The sequence below is a fragment of the Miscanthus floridulus genome, chromosome 11, assembly GCF_019320115.1.
Source record: "Miscanthus floridulus cultivar M001 chromosome 11, ASM1932011v1, whole genome shotgun sequence".
Taxonomy (NCBI): domain Eukaryota; kingdom Viridiplantae; phylum Streptophyta; class Magnoliopsida; order Poales; family Poaceae; genus Miscanthus; species Miscanthus floridulus.
The window spans coordinates 41,294,227-41,315,801 of record NC_089590.1 but is presented as its reverse complement, the minus strand read 5'-3'; the positions used below and the strand labels follow the sequence as shown (position 1 = coordinate 41,315,801).

Sequence of the window (21,575 nt, the reverse complement as noted above, 5' to 3'; positions counted from 1 at the left end):
AGCGCGGAAGCTGGTTCTCTTCTCGGCTTTAACCATGGCGGCGTGGCGCCGAGCCAGCGCCCAGCGTCCCAGCGGGCGTGCCCACCCGCGTGGCACCCGGGTCCCACGCCCATGCCGGCTGCCGCGGCGTGCTCCGGAGGAGTCTGGGTGCTGGTCCGCTCGTGATGCGGCGGCGGGCTCTGCAAGTCACGCCAACACCATCCTATCCTGTGGACGGTTCACAGATTCGGCCCGTTTGTGTCGGAGAAAAGGTGGGCTAGCCCGCGTCCGGACGGGGGTGGCTGTGGGCCTGTGGCTGGCTGGGCAGCCCATCCGCAGGTCTCGCCGCTGTCCTTGTCACCGCCTCCAGTGGCTGGAGCGTGTCCGAGAAGGAGAACTCGACGCGCATGAACCCGAAGTCACAGGTCGCCATATGCATGCGCCACAACCACGGGAACGTCGCCTTGCCGTGTCGTGAAGCCTCTCGTGCAGGTTTGCCGTTCAGAGCATAATACTCGAACACCAACATGCCTTCATGTGCAGGTACACGGAGAGAAATTAAAAGAAATATGTGCTAGCTCCGGCCCCGTTCGCTTCGCTGAAAAAAGAAACCAAAACTCTCTTCCGGCTGATTTGTTGTGAGAGAAAAATACTATTCTGGCTGAAAAAAAAAACAAATCGAAAAAGACGGATTATAAGATAAGCGAACAGGGCCTCTGTGCCATGATGGATCGAGGTCCACGCCTTGCCGCTGCAAGTGATATAAAAATAAATATAGATATGTGTCGTTTTTTTCATAATGATAGTGGTGGGTCATTTTTTAACATATAAGTGGGGACATTGATTTTATTTTCTCTAATTAATTAATTTGGTGTTTTTTTAGACATTGAGAGTTAATGTGGATGCTTTTTAAAAAATAAAATAAAAATCACACACTACTACATAACACATAATCGCTGCCGCCGACCTATAACTGGCAGTGATCTAGCTTCATTGTCGGGTCATAAGTCTAAGATCTGGACAATAATTGAGATCCTATATATTGACCCGGGACATGTTTAGGCAACAACTAATGCGGGTCCCGTGTGACGTGGGCAATGCACAGATTACTGGCGATGACTCATTTGATGGAGATCGTCTGGTGTGTATGTTTTTCATTTATTCAACATCAACAAAACACATTTGTGCAACACTCGTGCATTTCAATACTTTTTGCTTCAATGGTAGCACGTAGAGCTTCACACCCGTAAGCTACTAGTATAGAGTCCAGGATCATATCGACATCGGGTTTGGATCCGGTACTGATCCATGGATCTAGAGTAGTGATGCATGTACTATCACTCCTATGAATGTATGCACACACATTCTTTTACCAACTAAATACTAAGATAGTATACATGATATCCAGGAACAACTTAAAAATAGGACCTGAAAATAGGAGTTATAAAAAACATCCTAGGTCCTATATATGCAGATTGGTGTTAGTATTTAGCAATATTGACCAAATAATTTGCCTACATGTGTTATAGTTAGCGTGTGCACATCTATCCTAGAAATATTTGTCGATAAATGTACTAACGCTATCTCCACAAAGGCACACACTATGTACTTAGTGTGTACATTACTGTCCAGATCCGAGTTCTAAGTTAAGACTATATATATATATCGGCAGCTTAATTCAAGCAAAGCGTACACGAGTACTACACTTAATTTGGAGCTACGGGGCTATTCTACTTTCTCTCCACCCTCTAGAAAGTACAGTGGTGAGGAGAGGACAGGACTTGGTGGCACACCTTAGTCCACGATCATATCGAATCGACCGTGCACGCACCATCTTCCGGAAACACAGCACCCACATATTTGCCATCAAAGATTCCTGTAGCTTGCTAGTTGGCTAGCTTCAACTTATTGATGGTATAGATCGAACGGCGGCAACATATCACATCATCAGTAATGATTCTTTAAACTTTTCGAAGCAAAGGTATATACAAGTATCATGATCGAGGTGCTTGCATGTGGTCACGTTTTCCTTGAAAAGAGAAATGCACAATGCATGAACTGCTACAGCTAGCCAAAGACGGACGCAACAAGATCGAATATTTTCATCTGAAGGATCGGAGATCGAGGAAACGAAAGAACGGCAAGAAACCACGTCATGCATTGTTACGACACCAAGAAATGTGCTCTCGATCACCTGACATGACAAACAACTCCTAATTAACAAGCACACTTAAATCCAAGATGGCGATCTAAGTCGGCAATCCTGTAGTGTATTATCGTAAGATTGGCTTTAGATATTTTTTCCTCGCAAACCAAACACAGCACAGTGTGCGTAGTACTGTCCAGTTAATCGATGTATGATGTGCTGACAAATAAAACCAAAGCCACTGCATGCGTACGTACGATAGTAACAGTTAGCAATGGCAACAATAGCAAGAGAGGGTGATGAAAAACACAAGATCTTTGCATTCATCGATTCAAACAGATCTTTAATTATCTCAGGATTATTAGCAGTGTTTAAGCTAATCAAGTTCGTATGTAATTCACATGCATGCTTGTTCATTCAGAAGTACGCTAAACAAGAAAGACTAGACCTTCTCACATCACAACTCAATGAACAAGAAGGACCCCCTTATTTGAGCAAAAAAAGATGGCTTTGTTGATTCAGGATAGCTAGCTAGCTAATGGGAGGTAGTAGTGTGGAGGTCTGGAGGAGGGAGAGGAGCACCCGATCAGGAGCAGCCGTTCCGCACCCGGAGCGGCGGGCTGGAGCTGGCGGTGGACGACGGCGGCGACGTTCTTCGGTCCGGGAGGCGTGTAGTGCAGCAATCGGCGATGAGTGCTCGGCGCGCCGTGAGCAGCCCCGTCGGCACCATGGGGCGGTCGAAGACGGCGCAGTCCACCCAGTCCTTGAGCAGCTTCTCCTGCCCCCACATCTCCGGGACCCACACCCTCCCCGCCATCTCCCGCCTGTGCCGCTTCAGCCTCTCGCGCGTGCTGTCCTCATCATCTGCCGCCGCCGCCGCCTCGGGCGGCTCCACCTCTTCCTTCTTCGCCTCGGCCTGGTCCTGCTTCTCGTCCTCGTGTTCCTCTGGCGCCGGTGGTGCTGCCGGTGCCTCTGCGGCGGCGTGCTCCTCTGGCGCCGCTGGTGCCGCCGGTGCCACTGCTGCGGCGTGCTCGGGCGCCGATGCCTCTTGGGGATCGAGCACGGGCGCCTTGCCATCATGCTGCTCCTGCTGCAGCGTCGCCTCGTCATTCTCTTCCGTCACGGTTGCTGCTGCCAAGGCGCCGGCTTCAGCGGTGCATGCCTTGGCCTGCTGATCGACGACCTCCTCAATTTCGCGCACCGTTTCGACGTCGCTGAATGACGCCATGCAGCCGATCTCCATCAAGCTACTATGCACGCGACCAAGAACCGCCGCGCGCGGTGGCTCGTCGATCGATCGATCAACCCGGCCGTACGCAGTGTAGCAGCTAGCACCTGTTCTTGCCTGCTGGCTTCAAGCACTTACGAGGAGGTGGGGGACGAGGCGGACACGTTAGGAATTAGTAGAGGCCGAAGAGGTGGGGGAAGGGCGATCGCCAGTCGCCAGTCGCCAGGCGGGGGAGGGCGCGGGGCGCCTATGGTGGCCGCGAGGGGAGCGTGGCCTGCTGCCTCCAGCCTGCGCGCGTACATGTGGTTGCCCGTGCCGCGCGACGTGGACGGAGGCCTGGTTACTCGTCACAGCAGGTAAAGCCGCGGTGGCGCGCGTAGCATAGGTTCGCGGGTTTTTTGGTCGTGTTTGTGAGGCTGGCGGCAGCGCGGGGCGGGCTGGACGCACCAGGGCCAATGGGGTGATACGCACGCCGGATTTGATTTTTCTGCGGGGCCACTGTGCACTCGGCGTCGGCGAGCTGGTGGGCATGCAACTGGGCACCCACGGTCCAGGGTCCACCCGGCCCTTTAAACGCCAGAATGGCAGAATCCAACCCGGTACTGTGTCTACAGCACAGCGCGATCGATGGGACTGGGAGAATTTGCTGGTGTGTGAGTTAATTGGACTGTGCAGTCTTTGCACAGGACGACAGGAGAGTTTTGGCGAGAATGGGATGCTATACGCTCAAATCTTCTTGATTGCACCCTACGTACGTGCTGACTTTTCAGGTTAAGCTCAGGGCACGGGCCCCTGATGTTTACAACTACATGCTCTCGAGCTTATACTTCACCTGTTCCAAAAAGAGGGTAATTCTAGCTAGGTATAGAACAGGTCGAACTTTTTTAAGTTTAACAAAGTAAAGAAAAATATTGGAATTTCGAGTATTTTATAATTAATCTAATGATACTTATTTGCTATTAGAAATATTAGTGATCTAGCATGTTCTGAAGTTTCTCCATTCTAATGTTAGATCACCCAATTGATGTGTGAGTTGAGTGATGTCGTGCTGGAGCTCGGAGTAGCCACGTGTCGAAAAGGAGCGTCATGCACCAATGTGAGGAGGGTATCCACTTGAACTCGTAGAATACTCACAACCCACCGAAGGGTGGTTGGAGGAACCTATGGGTTGTGCCCATTGAGCATTACTCGCACTCTCTCAGTTAGATCCTTCTGCTTCGTAGGGCTATGGGTGGTATGTCTGGTCCCAATCAGACTGATATTGTTAGTCCACTGGATCACCGGAACGGGTGAATCAACCACTCACCACCGTTGTCGACCACGCACTGTCGTTGTCGATCACACACTATGGCTAGAGGCAGCGCCGGTCCTGAGTTTTCACAGACCTAGAGCGAAACTGGCAAGCAGGGCCTCTCAACATAAACACGGTACTAGTAGTAATAATACTTAGTAGATTTTTTACTTAGCAGATTTGTAAGCTTGTTAGAGTTTGGCTTAAGACGAACTAAAAACAACTTACAACGGAGCAAAAACCTGCAACTTAATGTCTTAATGACGAGAAAACGCTCAATGAATCACATAAACATCCTCATAAGATTAGGCTTGCTGTGGCCTTTGGCTGTGCCAATCGTTGATCTTGCAATAAACACTAGAAATGACTCGTGGATCCCAAATCTCAGTTCTAAAGATTTTAAGATTAAATGATAGATTATAGTGTAGTAGGGCAAGTCGGCAACCAGCACGTATCTACCAGTACAAGCAATATCCGAGTATTGATGGATGGTGCTATGACGTCCTCTGCTCAACTATATAAAATACGTATACAGGACACATACCTGCTGGCCGCTAATGGGCCCCTTGGCGTCAGGGGTCTGGAGCGTGTGCCCCGCTCGCCCTGCCCCAGGGCCGGGCCTGGCTAGAGGTAGAAGAAGGGAGGGAGGGAGAACAGAGCACACACATAGCGCAAGCATTAGCGTTGGCCGAAGCTCAGTAGAGAAGATGGCAAAACTGAACTCGTTCTTTACTGAGTTGCAGTGGCAAACTATATATACAACTCTCTCCATCTAATCCTATTACACAGACATGTCAGGCTACCATGCTGCTACAATGACTAGATGTGATAACATGGCTGACTTTGGCGTCTGCCCCTGCTGTGACTACAGTGTGGCATGAGAGCCATTCGGCGCCTGCCCCTGTAGCTACTACAGTGCAACAACAGGGAGCCCTTTTCGGCACCGTCTGTCCCTGTTGTGCGTTCACACAAGGGAAGCAGTAGATTACTTAACAATTCTTTCCTTAATCCTGCTGCTAACCTTTTAGCCCCCTCCATGCCGATCATCTTCTTCAGCTCCATGAGATGAAGACGGCCAAGCGGTTTGGTGAGATCGTCCACGAGTTGCCGACTAGTTTTGACGAACTCGATGACGATCTGCCCTCCATCGATAGAGTCCCTAAGAAAGTGGAACTTGATGTCGATGTGCTTGCTCCGGTCGTGGAGAACCAGATTCTTCGTGAGGGTGATGGCGGGCTAATTGTCCACCATCAGTGCTGGTGGGTGAGCTTCTACACTGGTCAGCTCGCCCAGCAACCATTGCAGCCATACAGCTTAGCACGCCGCTGTGGCCGCCGCCACGTACTCTGTCTCGCATGTGGATAGCATCACTACCTTCTGTTTCAGCGACAACCATTAGATTGGAGCCGACCCGAGGAAGACGAGCACGCCAGAGGTGCTCTGCCGTTCGTCGATGTCCCCCGCCATGTCTACATCGCTGAACACAGTGACCTGTAGCCTACTTTCGCCGGTCTTGGGGAAGACGATCCGCTGATCCACCATCCCCTTGACGTAGCGCAGCAGCCGCTTCACCGTAGCCCAGTGATCCTCTCGGGAATCCTCCATGAAGCGGCTAACATAGCCCATGGCGAACACAATGTCCGGCCTCATGTGGACTAGGTAGCGTAGACCGCCGACGATGCTCCAGTAGAGTGTTGCATATTCCTTCGCCACAGTACTGGCCTTCATCAGCTTCAGCCGCTCCTCCATCGGAGTCATGCACGACTTGCACTCAGCCATGTCGCTCTGCTCCAACAACTTCGAGGCATACGTGCTCTGACCAAGCATGAGCGCCTCCTTCCCCTGTTTCACCTCGATGCCGATGTAGTAGGAGAGCGCACCGAGATCGTTCATTTGAAAATGAGCCGCCATCTCGTGCTTGAAGCTGTCGATGTCCTCTGCATGGGCACCGGTGACGATCAAGTCATCCACATACACGCTGATGATAAGCTCCTCCTTCTCCCGTCATCGTGTATAGAGAGCGTGCTCGGTTGCGCACCGCGTGAACCCAAGCTCGCCCAGCGTGGCGTCAAGCTTGGCATTCTACGCTCGTGGGGCCTGCCGCAGCCCGTTGAGCACCTTGCATAGTCGGAGCACCCTATGCTCCGCTCCCTTAACAACAAAACCCAGAGGTTGCCTAACAAAGACTGTCTCCACCAGCTCGCCATTAAGGAAGGCCGATTTTACATTCAGGTGATGGACGCGCTAGTCCTTCGCTGCTGCCAAAGCCAGAAGCTGTTGGACAGACTCCATGCATGCTACCAGCGCAAAAACTTCCTTGAAGTCGATGCCCTCGCGCTGGACAAAGCCTCGGGCGACGAGGCACGCCTTGTGCTTAACAATGGCGCCGTGCTCATTCCGCTTGACCTTGTACACCCATTTCAGGCCGATCGAACGACTTCCTGGAGGTGGATCGATGAGCTCCCAAGTCTCATTTTCCTCGATCGCTTTCATCTCCTCCAGCATCGCCCGTCGCTAATTTGCATCGAGCTTGGCCAGCGTGAATGTGAGTGGTTCCTCTGCATTGACGAGAAGTAGCTCTAGGTCATTGAGCAGCCTACCCACCAGGCCTGAGGGCCCTGTGCCACCGACGATGTTGTCTAGCCTGTGGAACCACACCTCCTCACCGTCGTGGAAGGCATCCATGAACTCAGTGATGTTGCTTGGAGGCGAGGCAAACTTGATCGGCGTTGATGGAGTTTCCTGTTTTGCTGGAGTGGTCTGCATGGCACCTGGAGTGCTCGGCACCCTGGCTACAGTGCTCGGCACTACTCTTAGACCACTTGTCACCACTCCTAGAGTGTTCGGCACCACTGCAGTTCTCAGCTCCAATCTTGGAGTGGTCGACATCAATGCAGGACTTCCCGGCTCTGCTATGGGAGTGTTCGGCACTCGTCCTGGAGTGGTCGGTACCACTATAGGACCGCTTGGCACCACTCTGAGAGTGCTCGGCACCCCTCTTAGAGTGGTCAGCACCGCCCAGGAGTGCTCGGCTCTATTGCTGGAGTGGTCGGCACCTCCTCTCTAGCATCTCCACCACCATAGATGACCAAGTGCTCGACGACAAAGGTGCTGGTGAAGCCACCAGCTTCCCCCATGCCTAGACTATTCTAGTCCTAGGCCGCCTTCTCGTCGAACACAACGTCGCGCGAGACAAACACCTTGCCTCCGTGTGGGTCGTAGAGCTAGTATGCCTTGGTACCTTCCACGTAGCCTAGGAGCACCATCGGTGTGCTCCTATCCTCCAGCTTGGTGAGGACCAACTTCGTATGACTGATGTGGCTGATGCCACTGAATATCTAGAGGAAGGACATGCTCGACTTGCGCCCATACCAAGCTTTGAACGGTGTCTTGCCCTTTAGGGCCTTGGTGGGTGCACGGTTGAGGATGAACACTGCTGTGGTCACCGCCTCACCCCAAAACCTTGTTGGCATGCTCTTAGCCTTCGTCATGGATGGAGCCATGTCGACCACCGTCTGGTTCTGCTGCTCCACCATGCCATTCTGCTATGGCGAATACGGCGCGGTGTGGCATTGCATCACACCCTGATTCGCGTAGTACGTAGCTTATTCCACCGAAGTGAATTCACCGCCATGATCAGTCCTTAGCACGCACAGCTTTTTGCCACTCTCCGCCTCCACACGTGCCTTGAAGTTCTTGATCACCTCCACTATTTTGTCCTTGCTCATCAGGAGTTGCAGCCACATATAGTGACTACAATCATCCACGAGTAGGAGGAAGTACCATCGACCACCATTTGTGGCTAGCGTGACTGGCCAACAGAGATCGCCTGGACGAGCTCGAGATTGTCCACTACGTGATACTGGCCACCTTTGAGAACGGCAGCCTCCTCTACTTCCCGGCTAGGTAGCTGTCACATAGCTCGCCTCCATGCTTGATGTGGGGTAGCCCTCGAACCATCTTCTCTAGCCGACCAAGCACGTCAAAGCTGAGATGGCTGAACCGGGCATGCCATAGCCATGGCTCCTCGTTGTGCCGTGTTGCCAGGCACACCGGCTGCTCCACCTTCAAGTCGAGTAGGTATAGCCAGTTCTAGGACCTCTTCACCTTGGCAAGAAGGCACTGCTCTTGATCCCTAATCTTGAGGACGCCGTCCTTGATCAGTACCTTGCTACCATGCTCATCCAACTAGACAATGCTGATCATGCTTGAACACAGCTATGGGATGTAATATGCATCTATTAGCACATGATGCTCGCCGTCTGGGCACCTAAAGATGATGGTGCTGCACCCTCGGATCACCACCCTTGAGCCATCACCGAACTTCACCGTGCCAGTCACGTTGCCATCGAGCTCGGAGAAGGCTTCCTTGGAGCCTGTCATGTGGTTGCTGGCGTCGGAGTCTAGGTACCACCGCTGCTCCTATTCGCCACCCACACGTCTGAGGTGGACTTGGGCGTGCAGTTTGTCAAGGTAGATAGCTTTCAAAGCCTTCCCAAGCTCTTTCACCGCCATCACCTCTCCTTTCTCCTTGGCCTCAACGTCGTGCAATGCACAGAATGTCGCCATTAGGAGAGTGGCCTCATCATCATCATTAGCCTACGCCAGATGAGCCTCAGCCTTCTTCTCCTATTTCCAACTTGGGTACTCCTTTGCCCAATGGTCCATCTTCCCACAGCGTCGGCAGGCATTGGGGTCAACCTTCTTCTTCTTCTCCGAAGAAGACTTGCCGTGGTGCTTGCCATCGCCACCACAGCTAGAGGAGGCTTCCCCAGAGTTCCTCCAGGCAGCCCACTCCTCCTCTATCAGCAGCAGCTTACCGCTGTCCTTCGTTGCTGTGGGCTGCTCCATGTGCTCGTCCACCACCCACAGATGGCCTGTCACATCCTCAATGGTGAGGGTGGACAAGTCTAGCATCGTCTCTATGGAGAGAGCAATCTAGATGTACTTCGCCAGCACGGAGTGGACGTACTTGGAGACCGCCTCTTCTTCGTCGATGGTGATGTCATGGCTCCTTAGCTTGCTGATGAGCATCTACAGGCAGAGAGAGAAGTCCTCCGCTGATTCACCATCCTTAAACTTGAGGTTGGCGTACTTCTACTTTAGAAGCTGGGCCATCGCCTTCTTTGCGTAGTCGGACCTGATGCATATCGCCGCAATGGCCTCCCACACCTCCTTAGCAGAGCTGTTCGCCCCCAATGGCTACCTATACTCCACTGGTACAACAGTGATGATAGCCTCCAACATTGACATATCATCTTCTTCGTTGTTGGGGCCCTTGTTTACATCATTCCAGAGCTGTCGGGCTCTAAGCTTAACCTTCATGGTCACCGACCACTCGCCATAGTTTTTGCGAGTCAGTGTCAACCAATTGGTGCCGCTGACCTCCCATACCATGCGCACAATGACCTCCTATCATGGCTAGGCAGCCATAGCAGCATCGATATTGTCGCCCATTTTCAAACCGTCCGTCATCGCTAGCGGTTAGTCTGACAACGACGCTTGTACGGCTCCGATACCACTTGTTAGCCCACTAGATCACTGGAACGGGTGAGTCAACCACTCACCACCATTGCCAACCATGCACTATCATTGCCGACCACACACTATGGCTAGAGGTAGAAGAAAGGAGGGAGAATGTAGCACACACACACAACACAAGCAGAGGAGATGGCAAAATTGAACTCGCTCTTTACTGAGTTGCAGTGGCAAACTATATATACAACTCTACCCATCTAATCCTAGTACATAGACATGTTAGGCTGCCATGCTGCTACAGTGACTAGATGTGACAGCATGGCTGACTTTGGCGCCTGCCCCTACTGTGGCTACAGTGCAGCAGGAGAGCCATTCGGCGCCTACCCCTGCAGCTGCTATAGTGCAACAGTAGGGAGCCCTTTTCGGTGTCGCTTGTCCCTACCATGCGTTCACACAAGGGGAGCAGTAGATTACTTAACAGATATGAGCTTGGTTTTTGCCAACTTGCTTGTCTAGCAAATGGTTGATCATATGAAGGATGGTACGATGCTTGCTACTACTATTGTTGTAGACTTGTAGTAGTTCACATTGGGCTCGAGCTCGTGGCATACTCCTTGTCAATCTCCCTAAAACTCTCATGCAAACAGCCTCTCTTGTTTCTCCAAAACAAGTGTTAATGATCACGCTCTATACAACCAATATCCCGGTGCAGGCAAAATAATTTTAGTTGTATAGACGCGCGTGATAAATCATAACAAGAGATCGATCTAGTTTTTTATTACATGAGCTTGGATGAAGTGATCTTCACCCAGCTACACATGGTTTGTAGGAAGGTATTCAATTGAAGCTTTTTCTAAAACTCCAAGTTTATCGACAATTTGAGTGACCAAAGATGTACATTTGATTGCACCCATTCTATTGAAACATCTATTTATTGATGCATCATGTGCATTCTACTGGTGAAACATGTGTTTTCTTTACCATGGGAAGCAACAATTTTAGTTCATCATTTCTTAAAGTTCTCATATCAGCTCTAGGAAACAAAGTCGTTGCAATCTAAGATGCATGAATTGAAGAGTGGGGTTGTGGATGCCATTGGTGTTCGCGGTGAAGTTGAATCAGTTTGCCTAGCCTAGAATTTTTTAACGGAAAACCATTCTTATTAAAAGTTGGCACAACACTATCCAAGCCTATTACACACTTACTATTGAAGCCAATCATCATTCTAAGATTATTCCAATTAATAGAATGATCTTCTAAAAAAAACCAAAATGTAATGCCCATAGCAGAAGTTTTGAGCATGCATAAAAACTGCATAGTAAGGAGATGTGAGCATTGTTCATGAATTTTCTAGACATTTTCTCAGCCCACAAAACTATCTTGAAATCATGAGTCATACCTATGTTTACTAGGAATGTTGTGTCATATGCTCGAGTATGTTCGAAGATGCGGTATTTGATCTTGATGTATGCTACATATTCTTCATCTTCTTTGAACATGAGTTGCTAGTCATTGAGCAACTCATGATCGCTATATTGATCTCCTTTGCATCTCCACGGACCATGAACCTCCCAACTCTGTTGAAACAACTGACATGGCCTTGGTGGCGGAATGGTCCAATGGTTTAATTCACTATTTAGGGACTAAATGGCATGATTTGTCTTTATTTATTTACTGTTTAAACATTGTTGAAACCAACTAAACGACTATTTTTAGGCGAAGAATGGGTCTATAAGATAGACATCAAACAACTAACTCATACAATAACTATAGCTTCCTTTTCTCTAAGGTCAGCCTCTGTGGGAGTTTCACATGGGTTTGTTCTTATTTAAAGCTATGATACATTAGTAAATTTGCTTAGTTGGCATGGTATTCATGAGAAAAGAGAAAAATAGATTCTTATTAGAGCAAGTCCAATAATAGAGTCAAGTGCGTGGCTATAAATCAAGTTGTAAGGGGGTCCCCAACAAGCTGTCTAATATCTAGCTAATATTATTTTTTATATGACGTGGAGGAGAGAGAACATAAAAACGAAGTCACCAGCGGCCGCCAAGTAGATAGCCTCGCACAGTTTTCCATAAACTTTCTCTCTGTATCTCTCCTCTATGGGACCTGTGCACCTCCACGGTTCTACTTTTTTATTCTGTCATGTTGCCATGTCAGCTGGAGATTTCCCCAAACCGTTGCGAACGCCCTAATAGTCAAGCCTTATATTTGTCTATAAAATATTTTTTATTATTATATGGCACTACTGGTTACCTATGTCTCACATTCTCTTCTCTATTCGCTCCTCACATCTACTTGCTCTTTAGGTCCACCAGTGCATAGGCTCTTGTATCTAGCTTGCTGCTTGCATGAAAGCCAAGCTCTCATGTCTCTTCTCCTTCACTCCTCCACATTGTGGCTAGCTTAGCTATAGGCCCATTATTTTGCTTGCTCTTAGGATTAAAACCCATCCATCACTTTACCTACACAATGAAATGCAATGAAACCTCCACAAGACCACCGTTTTGTTTCATTTTCATGCGCTCTCCAGGATCTTCTACGTGAGATAACAAAATAATTGTATGCAATTATTGCAAGGCTATAATTTCATACGCCATATTTAATCATAGAACCATATCACAATTAAATGATGTGGCTACCCTATGAAACTTTGTGTCGGTGCAGAAAAGTGACCAACACATAAATATTTGTAGTTTTGCTGTACGTTGTGATCGAGGTGGCCTAGCACTCAATGACACAGGGTTTATACTGGTTCAGGCAACATGCCCTACATCTAGTTTGAGTCGGTCAGCGACTTTATTCCTGAGACTAGGTGCTCGAAGTTTGCTGTGGGTTACAAACAAAAGGGAGAAAGATGGGGGGGGGGTACAAGAGGTCTGGTCGGACTCTTGTCTGAAGGGCCGAGAGTGACAGAAGCTCCACTATGTGATAAGTGTTCGAGCGTGTGCTCTATATATCTTTAGAGTGTCTAAAGTTACAGAGGGTGAATCAATGTAAGTGAACTGATCGATCTATCTGTTGGGAGAGAGCGCATCCCCTTTTTTAGTTGAAGGGGATGGCCTTACAAGTGAGAGGGAGAGAGTACGTATGCTACTAAGTCTTGTTGCCCACACCGGCGGGTACAAAGATGATGGTAGGCGCCCAGAATACTGTTTAACGTCAGATGCACGTGGGAGGCTATGTCGTCTTCTTCTGGTATGGCAGACGTCGGTGCCTGCCATACTATTGATGACGAGAGGCATGCAAGAGGTTTTACCATGTTCGCCTGGTACAGTAAATGCTGGTGCCCACAACACTATTGATGCCTAGAGGCATGTGGGCGGAGCCTTACCGTGTTTGTCTGGTATGGGAGTTGACGACGCCCACAACACTGTAGGGAAAATGTTGGCACCTACAATACTACTTGGGTTCTATCATGCCAGGAAGGTCGTAGGGTACTGTCCTGTAGGTGTGCAGGGTATGGTCCTTGGTATTGTGGTTTGACTTGAGTGCCCTGCCTTACTTTCTCCGCCTGTTTCATGGTCCTTACCAAGCGGGCATCCCTGGTCGGTTGGTCTCAGTTGGCTCTGTTTGCGCCAGTCGGGGAGGAGCTATAAGCAGGGGTTCAACGCATTCCCTGATCGGAGAAGCGGGTCGGAGTCAGAAGTAGTGTTTTTGGCTAAGGCTTCTGGTCGAAGAGGCCATCTGGAGGCGGGCTAGAGTTAGAAGCGAGTACTGTTCTTCTTTCGATAGGAGAGGCGGGCCGGAGTTGGAAGCAGGCGCCATTCCTCTTCGGCCAGGCCTTCCAATTGGAGATTTGGATCGCCCTTCTGGCCTATCGTTTAGGTTTTTTGGGCCAGCTTAGTAGTTGCGAGTCATTCGTAATGTCGCCTGCTGGGTTGAGCCTTTGCTAAGAAGCCGGTCCAAGAGGGACCCCGGGTTTATGAACCCAACAGGGGCCCCTGAGCCCCCGGGCGATTCCGATAGAATCGTCTGGTGGATTTTTTGTCTTGATGGTGGATGCGCGTGAGCGCACCCATGGGTGTAGCCCCCGAGCCCCTAGGCAATTCAGGTAGAATCGTCTGGGGTTTTTTTCGTGTTGCCAGTGGGGGAAGTTCTTGTTTTGTCAGTGGGTGTGCGCGAGCGCACCCGCGGGTGTAAGCCCCTGAGCCCCCGGGCGATTCGGGTAGGATTGCCTGGGTTTTTTTTGTCAGCGGGCATGTGTGCATGCATTTTAGTCAAGACAGAGTCATCAACCAAGGTGTCATGTGCAAACTAAGGTGGTTTTTAGGGATTGGACGTGATGGAGCTCATGGATCCTGGCGTCGGGCACAGCCGAGGGATCGAAACGGACTCACGGATCCTAGCGTTGGGCGTGTCAGAGGATCAGAAGAGACGGACTCTCGGATCCAGGCGTCGGGCGCGCCGAGGGATTTTGGGGTGAGTCAGAGTCATGGACCCTAAGCGTGGCCGAGGCGTTTTGGGTGTCTTGAGCCCGTGAGTCCCATTGGGCTTGGTAGGGGTTGGTTTGAGTTTATTGCGTTATCTCGTCCTCGATTTCTCACAATCGGAGGGGCTGAGCTAATGTCGCTTGCCTCGATGGCTCGGGCTCGAGTGACGTGCTCGGTGAGCTCGCTAACGGGTATGTGAAAGGTCCTTGTGTGGTTTGGTAATTGAGTGACAACTTAGGTGGACTAATTGTGTTTATGTGAGATACATAGGTGATTAGTCCACAGGTACATGTGTGTGAGCAACATATGCCATGACGGTGAAAATGGTTTGGAGATGTTGCAAAGCTCACACATGTGATGATGAAGGAGCTTAAATGCACATGAGACATGACATTGAGTCATGTTATCAAGGTGGAGAAGATCAAGACAAGACTTGGCTTGATGGACCGGTTGCAAGCGTGAAGGGCAAGCTGAAGGCTTTGGAGTGATGGACCGCATGGCGTGAAGCTTGAGCAAGACTTGGCGCCGATGGACGATGGCAAACGGTGAAGAGCAAGTAAAGTCAAGATCGATGAACCAATATGATCACGTGATGATATGAAGTGGATCATATCATTGTTGATCGTGTTGGTGCATGTGTTGCATCGACATTGGAGGAGATGGAATGGAATGCGCAAGGCCAAAGGTATAAACCTAGGGCATTTCATTCCACCGGTCATAGGTGTATAGAGAAGTTTATGACCGGGTTTAGGTATATATGGCGTACTATCAAGAGGAGCAAACTTGTTTGCATATCGGTCATACTAGTGCCACTCGAGTGATCTAACTTTGCATCGTCGCTAGGATCGAGTGGTGTGGCAAGTTGAGTGGCTAACATCCTTAGAGAAATGATTGTGAAAAGCTAACACACATACACATGGTGGTGTTGGCACATTTACAAAGGAGATGAGTTGAAGTTGATGTGGATCAACTTGGTGAAGAAACTCCACCGGCGGAGTGCCGCCCATAGAGTGCGGATAGTCCCAACGGTGCCATTAGCACCCTAGACAGAAAAGACCGGGTCTCACAGAGTGCACCGGACACTGGTCACATGGTGACCGGACGCTGGGGTCCTGGTCCGGTCAGTGGTGGCCAAGAGCATGCAGCGTCCGGTCTTCGATCGGACGCTAGCACTGGAAGTGATCGGACACTGGCAGGGTGCGTTCGGTCAGGCTAACGTACGGTGATGCAGAAGACTAGAGTGTGACCGGACGCTGGGCTACATCCGATCATGTGCGATCGGACGCGTCGGTCATGTCTAGTCCCTTACTAGAAACGACCGGACGCTGGGGTTGCTAACGTCCGGTCAGTTGAAGCTGCTGCGTCCGGTCAGAAGATGACCCGTTGAGATCGGAAGAATGCCGTTGAATTGCAGTGACATGTGGCTGTCATTGGGCGACAGACGCTGAGGTCCAGCGTCCGGTCAACAACGAACGGAGTGTCCGGTAGACCCGACAGTTGCCTAGTGAAGGGGTAACGGCTAGTTTAGCCCTTGGGGCTATAATAGAAGTGGCCTTTGGCCATGGCTGGTGCTGAGCACCTTGGGGGACTTTGTGTCCATGCTTGAGAGTGCTTAGGAGCCCTCCATCTCACACATACTTGATAGTGATCATCCGATTGTGTGAGTGAGCGATTCTAGTGTGATTGCATCGTGAGGTTGCATCGAGTGGCACTAGGTGATCAAGTTGCAAGCCGGTGGTGCTTGTTACTCTTGGAGGTTACCACCTCCTAGACGGCTTGGTGGTGGTCTCCGTCGAAGCCCGCAAGAAGCTTGTGCGGTGCTCCGGAGAAGAGCTTGTGAGGGGCATTGTGCTTGCCCCGCGGGAGTCGCGAAGAGCAACTTTAGTAAAGCGTATCATTGAGCTACCCTCACCTTCAGGGTAGGTTCTTGCGGCACCCGACGTGCGGGCTTGGTGGGTGATGCCAATTAGCCACCAAACCACCAAGTGAGCGGTCGACACAATGGGGACTAGCGTGTTGGCAAACACGTGAACCTCAGGAGAAAAATCATCGTGTCAACCTTGTTCTTCCTATTGGTTTGCATCCCCGTTACACAAGCTTGCGATTACTTTCATATATATTAAGCTTGTGTTGTTGCTTTTGTAATTAGTTAGCTTGTGTAGCTTACTAGTTACCTTCTTGCTTGTGTAGCATAGAAGTAGCTCCCTTTGCGTGGCTAATTTGGTTTGTGTAACCTTGTTAGTCACATTGCTTAGTTTGTGTAGCTAAGTAATTGCGCTCTCTAATTTGGCATTGGTTGCCTTGTTATTGAGCATTGCTAGTGAGCTTAGTGGCTTTGTGCTTTTGGTTACTAGTATGTGTAGGAGCTCCCTTGTTTGCTTAAGTACTAGTGGCATCAGTTTATGTGACCTTGCTTCTAGAATTGGTTAGGAGAGCTCTAGCTAGCCCGACACCTTTGTTGCTTGATTAGTATCTTTGCAAGGTGCTAGTGAACATAGATAGAGGGGTGTAGTCTTGACTAGACCGATAGTTTTAATTCTGCACTTGTTTCGGTTAGCCAACGTGATTAAGTTTTAAAAAGGACTATTCACCCCCCCTCTAGTCGCCATCTCGACCCTTTCAATTGGTATCAGAGCCCGGTCTCTCATTTGTGGTCTTCACCGACCCGAGAGGATGGCGTCTAATGGGCTAGATGTTTGTAAGGCACACATTTTTTATGGCACAAACTTTGCACTTTGGAAAAATCACATGCTTGATCATTTTCATGCAAAGGGACCTAAATTTTGGTGGGTTGTCACAAGCGGTCTCACCCATGTCTTGGACCATAGAAATCTCACCAAAGCTCAAAGAGTTCTCTATGAATTTGATGCACATGCTTATTGTTTTCTAATGGATGCTTTAAGCTTTGATTTGATGAAACAAGTAAACATCAAGGGAACTGCTCGTGAGATATGGGAGTCCATCAAGGAAACCTTTGGTGATTCCTCCACATGGGATGATAGCAAATTCAAGAAGGAGGATGAGCCTAAGAAGGAGGTGCATGAGTGTGTCGAGCATGATCACAATTTGGTGATTGTGAAAGATTGCTCCACCTCATGGTCAAGTGATGATGATGATCGATCCACTACAAGTTCACTTGCCAAGGTTGATGATGATGCCACAAGTGTTGCAAGTGATGATGCTACCCCATGCACACTTGATGGTGATGATGGTTCATGCTCAAGCCATGATGAAGATGCTACTGCAAGCTCTCCAACTACATCACCACATTGCTTCATGTCACAAGATGACACCAAGGTAACAAATGATAATGTGGTTGATCATGTTGATTCATATGATGAGCTTGTTAGTAGACTTGCTAGCATGACCATGTCTTTAGAAAATGAGAAAGCTAAAACATTGAACTTAGAAAATGAAAACTCATTTCTAAAGAACTCTTGTGAAGAACATAAGAAATTACTTGATGCTTATAAATCTTCACATGATGAGCTAAATAAGAATCATGAGACACTACTTGCATCTCATGATGACTTATTAGAAAAGCATGCCTCTCTCATTAAAGTGTTTACAAAGAAACTTAAAAATAATGAGAGCTCATCACATGGATCAAATGGTAAATTGCAAAATGTTGCTAACCCTTGTGATGTAGGCAAGAAGCATGTATCCACCTCTTGTGATGATTTATTAGATATGCCATGCTCTTCACATATAGATGCTTGTTCTACTTCTATGTCTTGTGAGACTAACCTTTTGAAAGAGAACAATGAGCTCAAAAATGAAGTGAAGAAATTGAGCAACAAGTTAGAGAGGTGCTACAACTCTCAAGTCACCTTTGAGCATATGTTGAAGACTCAAAGAAACTTTGATGACAAGAATGGAGTCGGCTTCAAGACTAGCAAATTCAATCATCAAGAAAGCCGCAATGACACAAGTGGCATTGGCTTCAACAAGAGCAAGATCAAGGGCAAAAGATGGGGCAAGAGAAGGTATGAAAGAGAGATGAAGAAGCAAGAACAAGAGAAGCTCTCTCATTTCATGTGCTTCAAGTGTCATGAAGTGGGACATCTTGCAAATGGTTGCCCCAATGAAGAAAAGCTCAAGTTGAAGAAAGAAGAAGAGAGGCTAAAGCATGTCAAGTGCTTCAAGTGCCGCACTTGGGGTCATCTTACCTCAATGTGCCCAACCACGCAATTGGTGAAGCAACAAGTGGAGCCTCAACCAAAGCCACAAGTTGAGCAAGAGAAGACACCCCAAGTTCAAATCAAGATGAACCATGAAGATGGTGGTGACTTGATGATAAAGAAGAAGAAAACAAGAAGAGGTGGAAAGGCAAGGCATCCAATGCAAACCCAAGATGCCAAGATGATGAGCAAGAATGAAGATCATGCTCACATCAAGTGTTTCAAGTGTGGAAGTATGGGACATTTTGCCTCTAAGTGTCCTACCAAGCTTGAGGAGAAGGCTCAAGTAATCCATGAGAGACAAGGCAATGAGAAGCACCACATGAGCAAAGAAGAGAAGGCTCACGCAAAGAGAAAGTGCTACTCATGCCGAGAAAGGGGACACATGGCACATTCATGTCCCCTAGGTGATATTTCTAAGCCTACTTCAATTGTTGATAATAATGTGCTTAGAAAGGATGGCAATGGTACCTCATTGGTTGCAATTGCAAAACATCCCGCTACTCATACTAAGGTGTTGCCTAAGTATGTTGCTCCTAACTTGAGAGGACCCAAACTTGTTTGGGTACCATCAAAAAGTGGATGATTGATTGTAGGTACCATCGGCATTGGAGGCTTGGTTCAAATGATATTCATCTTGTTGATCATGTAGTTGAGCCAAGTATTGCTAAGTGATGATCATTATCCCAATGCCATGACAAATTGAATGAAGTCCAAATGTGCTACAACATACAAGTGTAAATTTCAAGTTGTTGGTGATTTATTGGATATATTTGATGACTTGCAAATAATCGAGTTGAAGCTTGCCTAGTTGGATGATCATGAACTAACCAAGGTCCTCAAGTTGAAAACATGTTTACAAGTGTTTGAGGTACCTAAGTTTGGTTTTGAGATGATCTAAAAGCATGACAAGCAAAGAGTACAAGGTCATTTGATTGTGGAGTGTACCTTGGACATATTTGGTACTTAAATTGGAAGATCAAGATCAAACTCAAGATGAAGTTGAAATGTAAGTTCTAGTGATTATTGGAAATCATTTGGTAAAAAGAAAAGAACTTAAACAAGAACAAAGAAAAGGACTTAAAGAAGGAATCAAGTTTACTCATCAAGTTAAGTCCATCACTTGGATCAATCAATCAAGTTATTTCAAGTGAGTGTCAAGAATGGTTCTTGGAGAGAGGTCACTTCTCCCTAGTATAGAGGCTTGCCGCCTATGTGTAGGTAAACCAAGTGTGGTACTTGGAAGGCTAACATGGAAGTGGTGATCCGAGGAACATTTGAGATGCTTAGTTGAAGCAATCAAAAGGGATGATCAAGAAAAGCAAGCAACACCCAAAAGAGAGCTAATCATGATATTTCAAGTGGTATTCTCAAATTGATGCTCTCATGCAAGCAAAGATCAAAAGATAAAGCAAGTCAACCACAACAAGAAAGTGCACTTGATCACAAGTGGTATTCATTTCATATGGGTGAAGAATGAAAGTCAACATGGTATCAATTGGTCTTCACCAAACTTATAATTGGACTTCATATTGCTATTGGAGTAATAAATTGGAATCTATGTGACTATCCTCTACTCCAACATAGCAAAGGTATCATTGTAATGTGCATGATCATTTCATCCCTTACTAGTATGTGGATAGTGCATATAGTACATGCTTCATAGGATCATGCATAACAAATGAAATGCTTAAATTCATAGCCTACCACTATTGTTTGAATGATTACTTGATCTAGTGGTTAGTATGAGAATCTGTTCATGAGCGAGTGAACCCAAGTACTTGACTCAATTTGAATTGCTAAACAAGTAACAAGTACAACATTGGCAAGATAACCCTTACATGAGGTGTGAAGAAGCTTGTCATTGGTTCAGACCGGACTTGAAAGCTTAAGCAAATCAATTTAGTTCAAGTCACATAAGAAGCTCATGATAATGATAAGAGTACAAGCACAAGACAACAATATCTAATTTGTATGTTTCAAGTGGTATCTAGACTTAAGTATTTCATCAAGAATTCATAAGTAATGTCTAGATCAACCCACAAGTGATATCCTATAGGTGGTACTCATAAAGATAACAAATGTTCAAGAAAATGATCAAAATTGATAAATCCAACTAGTGGTTCCAAAATAGAAAATTATTTCAAATGATATCACATCTACATATAGTATCAATTATACAAGTGATATCTATCATGCAAAAGATGGTTCCACAAGTGATCTTCAACTTTAAGTGATCATCAAATAAAGAATGCATCCCTCACCTACAAGAGCTTAAGTGCAATAAAATGGATGACCCATGCAAATAATGATAAGATACAAGTAGTACAAGTTACAAGTTGTAAATGGTATCTACAAGTAGTGTCATTCCAACAATCAAGTAATGTCCATAAAAAATGCAAAATTCAAGTCTCAACCATCTACCCCAAAGTGCATACCTTTGCATCAATAAGAAGCATATCTTTTATGGAAATTAATGACAAAGGGGGAGAAATTGTACAAAGATATGAAAGATATGGGGGAGAGATTGTACAAACATAAGTACAAAGGGAATAGATAGGACATGGACATGAACAAAGAGGGAGCAACATTGGAGAAAAGAGAAGGATCAAAATTCTTAGGCAAGAGAAGCACACAAATAGGGGGAGCAAGCTCATGAACTTTGATTGATTGCAATTGATATGTGCATATTCATGTGCTTGCTTGCATTGCATAAGTTCTTAAATTCAAAATGCATGCTTGTGTGGTGTATACTAGTTATAGAACTTGAATGATGATTTGATAACTAGCATGCATAGGATGATAGCTAGACACTTGGTATGCTTTACAAGTAATG

The 21,575-nt window shown here is 47.5% G+C and overlaps 2 protein-coding genes across 2 annotated transcripts; both read right to left on the bottom strand.

The window, feature by feature from the left end:
• Positions 1–2,495: 2,495 nt before the first annotated feature.
• Positions 2,496–3,669, bottom strand: LOC136493667 (uncharacterized). The gene has a single exon (XM_066489767.1). The coding sequence runs from the start codon at positions 3,366–3,368 to the stop codon at positions 2,712–2,714; it is 657 nt and encodes a 218-aa protein (XP_066345864.1). The 5' UTR covers positions 3,369–3,669; the 3' UTR covers positions 2,496–2,711.
• A 2,370-nt stretch (positions 3,670–6,039) lies between these two features.
• Positions 6,040–6,555, bottom strand: LOC136491822 (uncharacterized mitochondrial protein AtMg00810-like). The gene has a single exon (XM_066488049.1). The coding sequence runs from the start codon at positions 6,553–6,555 to the stop codon at positions 6,040–6,042; it is 516 nt and encodes a 171-aa protein (XP_066344146.1).
• Between the last annotated feature and the right edge of the window lie 15,020 nt (positions 6,556–21,575).

Excerpts from the sequence above, each read along its gene's own strand:
- LOC136491822 (XM_066488049.1), bottom strand. The coding sequence starts at position 6,555 with ATGGCGGCTCATTTTCAAATGAACGATCTCGGTGCGCTCTCCTACTAC.
- LOC136493667 (XM_066489767.1), bottom strand. The coding sequence starts at position 3,368 with ATGGAGATCGGCTGCATGGCGTCATTCAGCGACGTCGAAACGGTGCGC.